General features: G+C 40.7%; 1 protein-coding gene across 1 annotated transcript in view; it reads right to left on the bottom strand.

The window, feature by feature from the left end:
• SCYL2 (SCY1 like pseudokinase 2) overlaps window positions 1-12143 on the bottom strand; it is a 47999-nt gene that overhangs the window by 18403 nt on the left and 17453 nt on the right. Inside the window, exons 7-13 of the mRNA XM_054988293.1 lie at window positions 10508-10624; window positions 9937-10062; window positions 9003-9179; window positions 7771-7893; window positions 4810-4923; window positions 3487-3619; window positions 26-144 (exon numbers count right to left, since the gene is read on the bottom strand). Of these exons, the coding sequence (XP_054844268.1) occupies window positions 26-144; window positions 3487-3619; window positions 4810-4923; window positions 7771-7893; window positions 9003-9179; window positions 9937-10062; window positions 10508-10624 (909 nt within the window). The remainder of the gene's footprint in view (window positions 1-25; window positions 145-3486; window positions 3620-4809; window positions 4924-7770; window positions 7894-9002; window positions 9180-9936; window positions 10063-10507; window positions 10625-12143) is intronic.

A 12143-nucleotide genomic window follows, 5' to 3' on the forward strand; every position in this document is an offset into this window, starting at 1 on the left:
ATGGAGCAAAATATGAAAATCATACTTGATTGAGATTAAGATTGTTCTCAATGCTAAGAGGAATCAGATGTGGCAGCACTTTTCCTGCAAGTTGCTCCTTTGTAATTCCCAGCTTCTTATGACTAAATGTACATTTATAAATACCTGTTATGAAACATTAAACACAATTAAGCACAGTTCATTAAAAACTGAAAGATCTATCTTCAGTACATGTTGTTTGAATCTAGCTTCAATGAAACAAACTTATCTTTCAAAATCACACAGACAGCATAAAAATCTCAAGTATATATCAAATTCAAGGAATTGGCTATCACACACAAAGCTCTTCACAGTCTTGGTCTATCATATCTATGGGATTGCCTCTTTTCTTATGTTCCGCCACAGCAGCTTCCCTCATCTGAACAGCGCTTTCCAAAGGTGCCAGCTTGCACACGGGCAAAATTAACAGCTGCCCATACACATGCATTCTCTGTGGTGACCTCCACTTTATGTTATAGCCTACCTGAAGTGGTCAAGAAAGCTTCCACTCTTCTGGCTTTCCACAAGCTACGCAAAACTGAATTTTTCAAGACAACTTTTTACTCAGGTAAGAGGGCTATACTGTAAGGAAGTGGTCTCAAAAAGACGCATCAGAAAAGAGTCGGGGACTGTAGACTTTTACTACTATGTACTCCCAGTTGTATGTATGATTCTACTGGATAGTTCCTGTGTTAACATGTCAGTCTTAGAACTGCTTATGCTCTTTTTCAGCATTTTTTCAACTCTGTATTAGATTCCTGCTGGTTTTAAATCTCAGGAAATTTGCATTTATTTACCCTATTACACTGTTTATTGAAATGTCTTCGAAACTGACTGTACTGAGTCATGCAGTGTAATCCGCCTTGAGTCTTGGTGAAAAGGCAGACTATAAATGACATAAATAAAATAAAATAAACTGCTACCATCTTGACAATTCTGCATGGTCAAGGTAGACCATGCCAGGCCTTATTGTGATTTTTGCTTCTTACAAATGAGTAATATGCTCCAAGTTCCCTGTTAGGCACACAAGACATTTAATGTGGATACTGACTAGTTAAGATTTTGCATTTTGCCTGGGGTGAGAGAAGGCTGAAATAATTATTTATGCAAAAGTGTTCAACGGTCACTTGATTTTTCAGGTCTCAGGGATGATGATAAAAAACCCCAGATCTGTGGGTGCTGAGGAACATCCATGCCAACAGCCTGGTACAGCTCAAGATTTTGTTGCCAACATGTACAAATATGATCTTGTTTCAAACATTGTCTGGCCATGTTTATTTGGTAGGCCATTCTCTACTCTTGGTTTTTTTTGTTCAGATGAGGAGGATGGTGATCTGAGAATGTATTTGTGTGTTGGGGATGGTGGTAATTTCATTTACCCTTTCATAGCCAGATCACTATTTCACAGCTTCAGACTTATAAGACTGCAGGGGATGATCACCATTTAGGATAGTCTGTTTTAAGAGGCTGACTAATCCAGCTCTCGGAGATTTACCAGCTGGTATGAATGATGGTCTTGTTTAACCTATAATCAGTTTCTAGAATGTAAGACAGTTAATACTATTGTTTGTGGACACTTGCTCACTCAACTGATAACATCTGTAAGGGTCCTTGGTTCACTACAAGCTGAATATAACAGTTAACAGCTCTCCAGGATGTTGGACAGATACTTAACTACTGAGCCAAAGCCTTCCCCAAAGCTGGAAATGGTTAGGACAATGGCTATAGTACTCATGGTGGAAAATGAATGCTAAATGCGACCAAGCAAAAGTGAGCTCAGCTTAGAATCTATTCCATGGTAATGATAGTTAAGAAGAAACAACTTTGCCATATCACTGTATCTCCTTAGTGATGTTCTAGGCAAAGCTTTTCCGAGTTGATCTTGATCCCCCAGATAAGAGGGATTGAGCCACAGTCACAAAGTTGCTAAACACATTATGGATAGTCCTATCCAGTACAACAAATGTTGCTTGTCCAGGATGGATAAGCAGAAAAGTATCCATAAAAATTAGACAAGATCCTTGAAGCAGTAAGTCCAACCACATATATGCTTGATACTTGCCCATCTGTGTATTCAAATCTCAGAGAGAAACTAACATGTCTGCTCCCTGAGGTATGGCCTTGAAGAAGATCAGTGAAGAAGACCCATACTTGAACTCAACAATTATTGGGCAGTCTCCGACATCACATTTTTGGAAAAAGTTCCTGAGCACAAGTTGGTGGCACAGTTACAGACATTCTTGGATGATACTAGCTATCTTGATCCTTTTCAGACTTGTTTAAACCTTATCCCTGAAATTGCTCTAATGGTTCTATTAGCTGACCTGTGCTAGAAGATGGACAAGGTGAACATATTTTTATTGATCCTTCTGGATCATTCAAACTTTCAGTATGACAGGCCTTGGTACCCTTCTGGATCAAATCGCTAGGATGGGTTTAGTGAGGCTTGGAAAGGTTCTGGTCTTTCCTTGAAGCCAGGTTCAAGAAGGCTATGCTTGATTGCTCCACTGCTTGGGTTTATAAGGGACTTCACTCATAATATTTATCTATACGAAGCAATTAAATGAGGTTGTCCAGAGTTTTGAAGTGACAGCATTGAGGGACTGGATAGATATAAACAAAATGTAATCCAGAGAAGACTGAAGTACTGTTGGTCAGGACCATGAATCGGGTGTTTTGCACAGGATTGTGTTCTCCCAAAAATCCCAGGTTCACAAAGTACTGAATCTGGAGCAGCACCTGGATGTTCAGGTGGCAATCATGGTCAGGAGTTTTGTTTAATAAGCTGCAAACTGGTTTGCCAACTGTACCATCTTCTTGACAGGAAGGATCTTGACAGTTATGCCCCGGTGGCCTCCATATTCTGCAGTGTGTTCTAAATTGGGCTACCTTTAAAGATGGTACAGATTGTGAGTACCTGGCTTGTAAGGGGGTTCAGCCTTCTGGAGCATATTTTCAACAGTTACATTGGCTGCTCAGTTGGTTACCAGGTGCTTTTTAATCTTTCAAGCCCTAAATGGCTGTGGCCCAGAATTCCTTAAGGACCAATTCCTTCCACATAGACCTGTCTATGTAATGAAGTCATCTTCAGGGGCCTTATTCTATCTAATCCTCCTCCAAGTTTGATGGTTGGCAAAAAATGGCAGGATTTTTTAAAAAAAAGTATCAGCACCTGGATTGTGGAATGCCCTCCTAAGAGAGTCCCGCATGGCTCCCATGCTCGTCAGTATTTGAGAGGCAGAAGGAAAAAAAAACAATTGCTTTGGCAAGCTATTGGGCTTACTTACATTCAGTGTAATGTAAAACTGGTGGGTCACAATTAGAATTTGTTATATGTTTTTATCTTATGTTTCCAAACTACTGTGAGAATTGAAGAAGAGGGATACAAATATTTATTAACTTAAGTTATATACATTACAGACAGCATAAGAGACATTATAGATAGCACAAGAAAAAAGCCAGTATTACCAAGGATCCCCATAAGAACTGCAGGCTCCCTGGAAGGAATTTGTTGCAGAAAGGGAAGAATGTCATCAAGAACAAACCACTTATCCAAGTATTCCAAAATTTTTCCCAAGCAGACTAAGGAATTTACACGAACCTAGTAAATAAGAAAGACCCTCTAAATGACACATTTATTTTAACGTATTATAACATGAAAAGAGCCAATATACTTTTTTAAAATAGCTCAAAAACTGTACAGGATACAAATTCTTAATCAGTTCATACAAAATAATGAAAACCTACTTTCAACAGCAATATTTCAGAAATTGAAATGATTTAAACTTTTAGTACTTGCACAGGACACCCCATAAACAATGCTAGTTCTTATGGGTGACACAAGACTGCTGCTGAAAACAGCATCTTTGCTTTAAGTGTTCTTTCTCTCTGTAATATTTAGTACTTGCCCAATATTGTCATGTCACTACATTGCATGTTTCCCCGCCTCAGGAGTCAATTATATTTAGCAAGGGCAGGGGAAAAACATGGGATGACTGATCCTGCACATTAAAAACAGCGAGGTTGTGAGTTAGGCTAGGGATGCTGTTTTCAGCTCCTAGCATTTCCATCCCATATTGGTGGTGGAGAGTGCCCTCAAGTCAAAGTTGACTTATGACAACCCCTGATGGGATTTACATGGCAAGAGACTAACAGAGGTGGTTTGCCATTGCCTGCCTCTGTAACCCTGGTCTTCATTGGAGGTCTCCCATTCAATTACTAACCAAGGTTGGCCCTGCTTAGCTTCTGAGATCTGACAAGATCAGGTTCACTTGGACTATCCAGGTTGGGGCAGCATCCCATATTACAGATGACATAATTTAAAAATATCATGCTCATGTAACTCAGAATGTACATTAATAAAAAAGGATAATATCCTTTCTTCTTCCTCCTTCTTTCCACACAAATCTTCCTGCCCCAACTTGCATTGAGACTTTAGTCAGATTATATTATTAATGCTGAACTCAGCTACGAAAGCTCATAATCCTGCAGCCTACTCCCTAACTTTATTTTTACTTCTGAGCTATTCTACCATTTTCATTTTATGAAGATTTGCAGGGGAGAAATCTAGAGTGTCAGATTAGACTACATTCTCTAAAAACCTCTAATAATGTAGAAGCCAATAATCTTTACACATAAAGACTTCATGTACATGAAAGTTTTTTTTAAAAAATTCAATGGCTGTTCTGATTATTGCAACAACACAAATTAAAGCAACTCAATACTACAGAGCATTATTTGCAAAAGCAGAAAGAATTTTTTTTGAAGACTTATGGATTTTATAGAACTTACTGCAAGAGATGATGTTTGTAAACATGCACTTTTTATTCTTGGTATAAGTGCGTTTTTCATTGATGGATAGTCTATAAGGTTGGCAAATGTAGGAATTATGTTTAAGCAGAGTTCCTGCAAATGAAAGAACAACAGTTATTCTCATCTAAATATAAACAGTATGCAGTTTTACTTTTAAATTTAAAATAGTGTTCTATCCATCATTTTGTTTTCTCTGATCACACTATGCAGCTGGAACAGTGAAGCAAAACTTCCTTTATATCTGCTGTGAACATAATGTATCCATGGTAGCAAATGGCCAGAAGAAGCCAATAATCAAACAAGTATCCAAGGCTACATCCTTATCTTCCTGCAAAAGTTTCAGACAAGTATTATATAATTTGGGGAAAATGTGAACTGTGCCAGAGTTCTTTCCACAGGTTCATCTTTGCCAGGAATCCAACAGCGAGCAAAATACCATGCTATTATTCATGCCAAAGACCCAAAGCACAAATAAATGAGCCCTTTTTGGAACTGTGTTTTGATACTATGGCACTTTGATACAAAACAGAGTTGTGCTGAAGTTTTGCAGTACATTCTTGGCACCACTGCTACGTCTGTATGTGCAAGCAGCAGTGACAAGCACAAGTGTGTTTTCATCCTGGGCTAGTTTGCCACTGTTCCCTATAAAAGAATGATCAGGTCTTAACTATGTCGAGGATTAGACAATTGCAGCACACTCTGTGCTCCTAACTGTGCTTGCCCACTTGTTCATATCAAAGGCTTTTCCTCAGCCACTCTCATAGTCAGAAGTTAGGCAGGTGACAACTGAGGACAGAACTTCGTCAATGGTGGCAACCTCATTTGTCAAACACCCTTCCTTAAAAAATCTTTGGGATGCCATTATTTCAATTGAGTCACCAAAGGGATTTTAAAATACATTTGTTAAGATTCTAAGGCTCTATAAATAGACATGGGCACGATCTGAATTACTATTTCAAAAAAACCCCGATTTTGGCGTTTGCGCCATCGTGACTCAGCTAATCGGTTCCGTCCACAGCAACCGATCCAGCAGTCGGGGGTTTGCTTGTTCGGGACTTGATCGGATGTATCGGTTTCTGTTCGGAATTGCAGACACTCTTGCGCCAGTAATTTATTCCCGGGGCAACGGAGCCAGGGGAATGAGCTGTGTTTGCCCTCCTTCTGTAGCCCTCGAAACACGAATGGAAGCCCAGCTTTCCTTGATTAGCAGGCTTCCTTCCAACCACGGAGCAGCAACCCAGCGGAGGGAGGGGGAAAGGGGTGTTCTGAAGCCATGGGCACAAAGGAAAGGCAAAAGGCAGCGCGGGAGGCTGGGAGGCTGCCCGCGCTGTTCGTCTTTCCCTCGGACAAGGGGCGTGCGGGCAAGCCAGCCGCCCCTTGTCCTGAGGAAAGGCAAAAGGCAGTGCGGGTGGCTGGGAGGCCGCCCGCGCCGTTCATCTTTCCCAAGGACAAGGGGCGTGCGGGCAAGCCAGCTGCCCCTTGTCCTGGGGAAAAGCAAAAGGCAGTGCAGGTGGCTGGGAGGCCGCCCGCGCCGTTCATCTTTCCCAAGGACAAGGGGCGTGCGGGCAAGCCAGCTGCCCCTTGTCCTGGGGAAAGGCAAAAGGCAGCGCAGGAGGCTGGGAGGCCGCCTACGCCGTTCGCCTTTCCCTAGGACAAGGGACGCGCGGGCAAGCCGGCCGCCCCTTGTCTTGCGGGGCAGGTGAACGGCGCGGGCAGCTGCTGAGCCACTCGCGCTGCCGCCAGCTCCACAGCGCACTGGGACAGCCAGCTTGCTGCGTGGGCGGGGGGAGCAACCCAGGAGTGCACACGCACGCAAGAACCTGACTACGGTTGCCCTGGGCGCTGCCAACAGTAGATCCGGCCCTGGGAATGTCCCCTCCCTGAGGGGAGGCGGCTTGCTGCCGTGTTAAAAACTCCCCCCCTCTAAGTGTGTGTGTGTGTGTGTGTGAATATCCCCTCCCTCCCTGAAGGGAGGCGGCGGCCTGGCGGCCGCTACCACCAACTACCATTCCTATATCGCTGGAAACAGCGGGGTGCCCTCCCGCTTTGGCCTTCCCGATTCCGGATCGGAAATGGGACTTGATCAGTTAGAATCGGTGGCCTAGGTTCGGCAGCGGCCCGGATCCACGAACGGCTTAATCAGTATTTTTTTTTGGATTGTGCCCATCTCTATCTATAAACCATTGGTAAACAGTGCTAAACAGTGCTTCTGCTTTGACTTATTTTGACAATCCACTTCCATTCATATTAATTGTTTAAGTTAAATTTCAAGTTGATTAAATTATGATTTAGAGTTTTATTATGGTATAGGTATAACATGTGGGCTACTTTGGATGCCTGTTTCTGCTGAAATAATATTTAAACAGACACACATTGTACACGGGGCTGTCTTTAAAGCTTGTCCAGAAACTACAACTCGTTTAGAACAGTGCCTAAGTTGTTAACAAAAACTAGCTAAAAGATCATATCATGCAGATCTTATAATATTGGTATTCCCTGCCAGTTTTTGACCCAATTTATGGTGCTGGTTTTAACCTTTAATGTATGTAGCACAGGCTTAGAGTATCTAAAGGCCTACTCGTAGAGAAACCTACTGTGAGGGGAACCACCCCCACCTCCACTAAGGGAAGTATAAAGGGACAAGGGCCTTCTCAGCAGTGGCTGAAACAGAATACAGAATCAGAATTTATCGAAATTTTGAAATGACAGAAAAAATATTTCCCCCCAGAAAACTGAAACAACTTCCCCTAACTTTTCTCTCTTAATCTAATGAGAGGAAGATGATGTTCAAAACAGGAAATGTAGGAGAAGCCATTAGAGAAAGTTCTCTGGCTTAACTTTCTTCTTCTTGATAAAACAGTAAAAAGTTCCTTTAAACAGAGAGAAATCAGGTTTATTAAATAAATAAATAAATAAATAAATAAACAAAAGTTATCATACCTGTATTTGAATTGAAGGCGCCTCTAAGGCTCTATAAACCATTGGTAAAACACTGTTCTTTATTTCATCTGAAGGAGTTTTGGTTAGGAGCAAGTCCATTTTTTGAAGAAATATCAACAAAATCTGTTTTTTAAATAATAACAGATTAAATGTCCATATGTGTCATGGAATTTATTTTTGTTAAAAGCTTTTATTAAAGTTTGGTATTTACTTATCTACTCAAATATTAAAGGAAACATAATACATGCACTCACCATGTTGCTAGCCTGTAAGCATGAAAAACAAGAATATCCAAATATTATACTTTTTTTTGTTTTGCACATACAAGAAATATAATCATGTACTATGAGTTATTATTAGCAGAAGGAATTATATTCAAAATCTTCATATGTAAAACTGATGGATAAAGGGGATTTTCAGTCGCTTTAATACCCAAGAGGAACCTAAGTCTTTAAACTGAACCGTCGCTGGCACAGTTAACTAAGAGTTAGCTGAAAACGCTACAAACTGGATATATGAAAAAATGATTGCTTAAGATTTGGAATTCTGGTAAAAAAAATTCTAGAACATTATATCAGTAGGTTCTGTCTGGATGCTCTGGGCAAGTATGCAAGCAACACAAGTTTGGAAACAAGTGACGTTTTTACATAATGTGTGGGATATTTTGCAGCACAGTAGGAGATGCTGGCAAAGGTAATTTTCTTTTAGTTGTAATTTTTGTACTTTTGCTCCCTTGTACCCCTTTATCTGTTTAGAAAAAATAGAACATGTATTACAAAATAAATAAATATTTACTTCATTTATACCCCAGCTCCTTATCCAATGTGGACCTGATGCAGCTTGCATCATTTTCCTGTCCTCCATTTTATCCTCACAACAGCCCTGTGAGACAGGTTATACTGCGACAGTGTGACTGAGCCAAGGTCACTCAGTGAGCTTCCATGGCAGCATGGAGATTCAAATCTGGGTCTCCCAGATCTTAGTCTGACACTCTAACCATGTTGGTTTGGAATTGTAACAGACAGCAGACAGAGCTATAGACAAGAAATTCAATTTGTTTCCCAAGAGGAATGTCTTGTCTAAACACCAACAAGACAAAAACACTGTCTAAGAGGGTCAAGTAAGATGAGAATATAAGCATATCTTGTCTCTTATTTTAGCACCTGATTGCTGCTGTTAGAAAAACTCTGGAAAGGCAAAGGAGAATTATGTTTAAGAAAAAAAATATATACCTGGACTGGTTCCTGCTGTTTAAATACAGGGCTGAGATCAGGTAGAATCAATTTGATATATTCTTCTTTGGTACACTCCTCGGCAATGATTAGAACATTAGGCAAAACAAAAGGTACCATGTCTGGATTTACAAATTCAGAAGTCAAGCATGGCAGAATCCTCTGCACTATAACACGCTAAAAAAGAATAGATATATTATATACAGGGTAGAACAACTTCTCCTTAAACATCTCCAAAATAAAAAAGTAAAAAATTATAAAGAATGCAGAAGTTCTCACATTATCAGCCCAATTCAGGAACCCATTACTTGCACAGCAAAATCTACTTGTGTGCACTTCCACATGCAATGCTTCTCCATAGATAACAGTACTGGGTAATAATGTTAGAGGGGATTCATACCCAGGGTTAGATTCAAGTCCTTGTATTTGATGAAGGGAGCTTTGACTTTCAAAAGCTGTTACCCTGGAAATTCTGTTGGTATCTATGGTGCTATTGGACTCGATTCTTGCTCTTCTACTGCAGACCAACACAGCTACCCAGGTTTCTCAATGTACATTTACTTCTGCTGATGGAAGCAGGAAGCCCTATGTCAGCTTTTCTTTGGCCTTATTCTAAATGAAGAGAACTTGCAAGACTCATGTTGTTTGCAAAATTCTCAACTAAAAGTATTACAGACAGAATCTTGTTCTTAAAAATGTTCTCCATTGCAGCAGAATTTTCAACTGTCAAGTTAAATAAGCTCTTCAGGCCCTAGTAACCATTCCCAAAAATGCAGTCTGTTATAGAGTGATAATGCACATTTCCTAGACACAGCCAAAACATAGAGAGTTCTGGACAGGTAGAACAGTAGGATTTGAGTACAGTGACACCTTAGAAACCAACAACAAACACAGGATTGTATATCGATGCAAATATCTAGTAAAATAAACTGACCTTAGGTAATTTTGGTAAGACCTTTGGCAGCCCTTTAAAAAACTGTGACTTTTGAAGATTATCCCTTTGGAATAAAGAATCAAAGTATTGTAGTGTCACTGCCCCAACATCATCAAAGAATGGTATCTAAAGACACAAAAAGTTATAATTGAAATGATTAATGTGTTACCCACTTCAGGTGTCCCAAAAGCACTGTGACATTTATGATAAATTACAATTAAAAATTAAAAGTAAAGAAACATAAACCTGACCTGTACCATAGCCAAGATGGCTGCAATAGGAATTTCCCTCCCTGTGCTATCATAAATATGACCTATTTTCTAGATAGCAGCAAAATATCATCTTCTATAAAAAAGCACATTCTGTGAGAACAGTTGCTGTGAATCACTGAGTACTTGCTATGGGTAATAAGTAACTAATAAGGCGGAAAGTTTAACTTCATATGAAAAAAGTCAAATAAATACTGAAAACCAGAACAATGTTCAAAATAAAATTCATTCTGGCCATCAAAGCACTTTTTAAAAGGCTTAAGATGTGCAACTATTCTCAGTGGCTGTTTCTGCTTGCTCACCTTAGTCATTTGGTCTGCATCTGGCCTGACTGCAGGAGCTACATTTAATAGTAGCTTTACATGTTCACGGACTTCTTCAGGGATGTTCTGCAGAGTGTTGGAACCTAAACGACTAAGCTGCATAAATAGTTAAATCACACATGACCATTAATATTGGACAAAATCCTGCATATACCATATATCCATTTTAGACTGTATGCACTCTGTGCTAAAAATGACAGAGTTCTGTATCAGTAATACTAATTTGGTGCTATGAAAAGCTGACTTCTACAGTCTACATAATTCATACAAACCAAGCAAAAGGGTATATTTTTATGCTACAATGAGTTCGTAAACATAAGTAATGTGTTTACTGATCCTGCTTCAACTGAAAATAGGAGAAGCAAAGAGTTCTGCACTTTACATAACCCCCTTGAGTCCCACGTAGTCTTCAGAAATATCACAAGACACAGCTTAATTTTTTATTTTCACATTTCCTATCTTTGGCAATGAGTGATCTGCATTCATAGCTCACAACGGATTCTCCCTCCCCACTGCCCTGGCTCTTTAGATGTTGTGGGCAAGACCCAGTACAGTAATGGGGTTGTACTCCAGACCAACAATTTGGTTATTCAGCAGACATTGTTGGACACCATTCCCGTCATCAGCTGCAGCTCAGACTAGAGTTGATCAGCAAATCTTACATAAACTGTTGAGACTGTAGGTGGTCTTGGATGGTGCTTGAGAATCACTACACTGCCCCTGGGTCCCACCCACATCAGGCCCATGCCAGGGCCAAGCAAGGGGTGGCTCTTAAGCCCAGTTGCTAAGGGTTATGTCCACACATGGCCATCACTGAGCTAGCTTCCCAAGCCCCATAGGGGGTGGGATGCATGTGGTGGTAGGAGCCTGCTCTCCCTTCTTTCCCTCTCCGTTAGAGGGGTGGGGCCATGAGTGGTCAGGGCCCAAGGTAGATGCCATGGATGCCCCATGGCTAAGAAACCTATGACATTTTTTCAAGCTATCAAAGCAAGAAGCCAGGTTTCGACTACTGAGACCAATTGGAGGCTGAAGCATTACAACACCTTTCCCTTCCTTGCACAAGCCCAATAGCAGTTGAGATGTGAGTCAGCAACTTGCAATTTTATCTACCAAACAAGATAGTGATCTTTGTCTCACTGGTTTAGTTCAACGTATTGCTGGATCTTCAGCATCCCAAGCCTTGAAATGCATGGGGCAAGTCCTAATATTATCATTTCGCACACATTCCACTTAGGTACACTCAAAATTGTTTCTGGCTCAGATAACTGTCTTGTGCACCCCGCTCGATGCTCAGATTTTGAAGGATACTCTATCCTATTTTTTTGAGCAAGCCATGTAAGAGGAAAGTAGGGGTGTGCAATTCGGGTTTCTGAAACCCGAAAGAAACCCGAAACAAACTTGATTTGGGTTGTTTCGGGTTATCCGAAACGTTTTGGGAAACCTGAAACGTTTCAGGTTATCCGAAACAAAATAACCCGAAACGTTTCGGGTTGTTTCGGGTTTTTCAATGGGAAAATGCCTCCGTCTTCCCGGACGCCTGGGGGAGGCATTTTCCCACCAAATCAAGCCAAAATTGGTGGGGACCTTCCTCTAACTCCTCTCTAACAACCCCCCA

Source organism: Eublepharis macularius, chromosome 9, assembly GCF_028583425.1.
Source record: "Eublepharis macularius isolate TG4126 chromosome 9, MPM_Emac_v1.0, whole genome shotgun sequence".
Classification (NCBI taxonomy): Eukaryota; Metazoa; Chordata; class Lepidosauria; order Squamata; family Eublepharidae; genus Eublepharis; species Eublepharis macularius.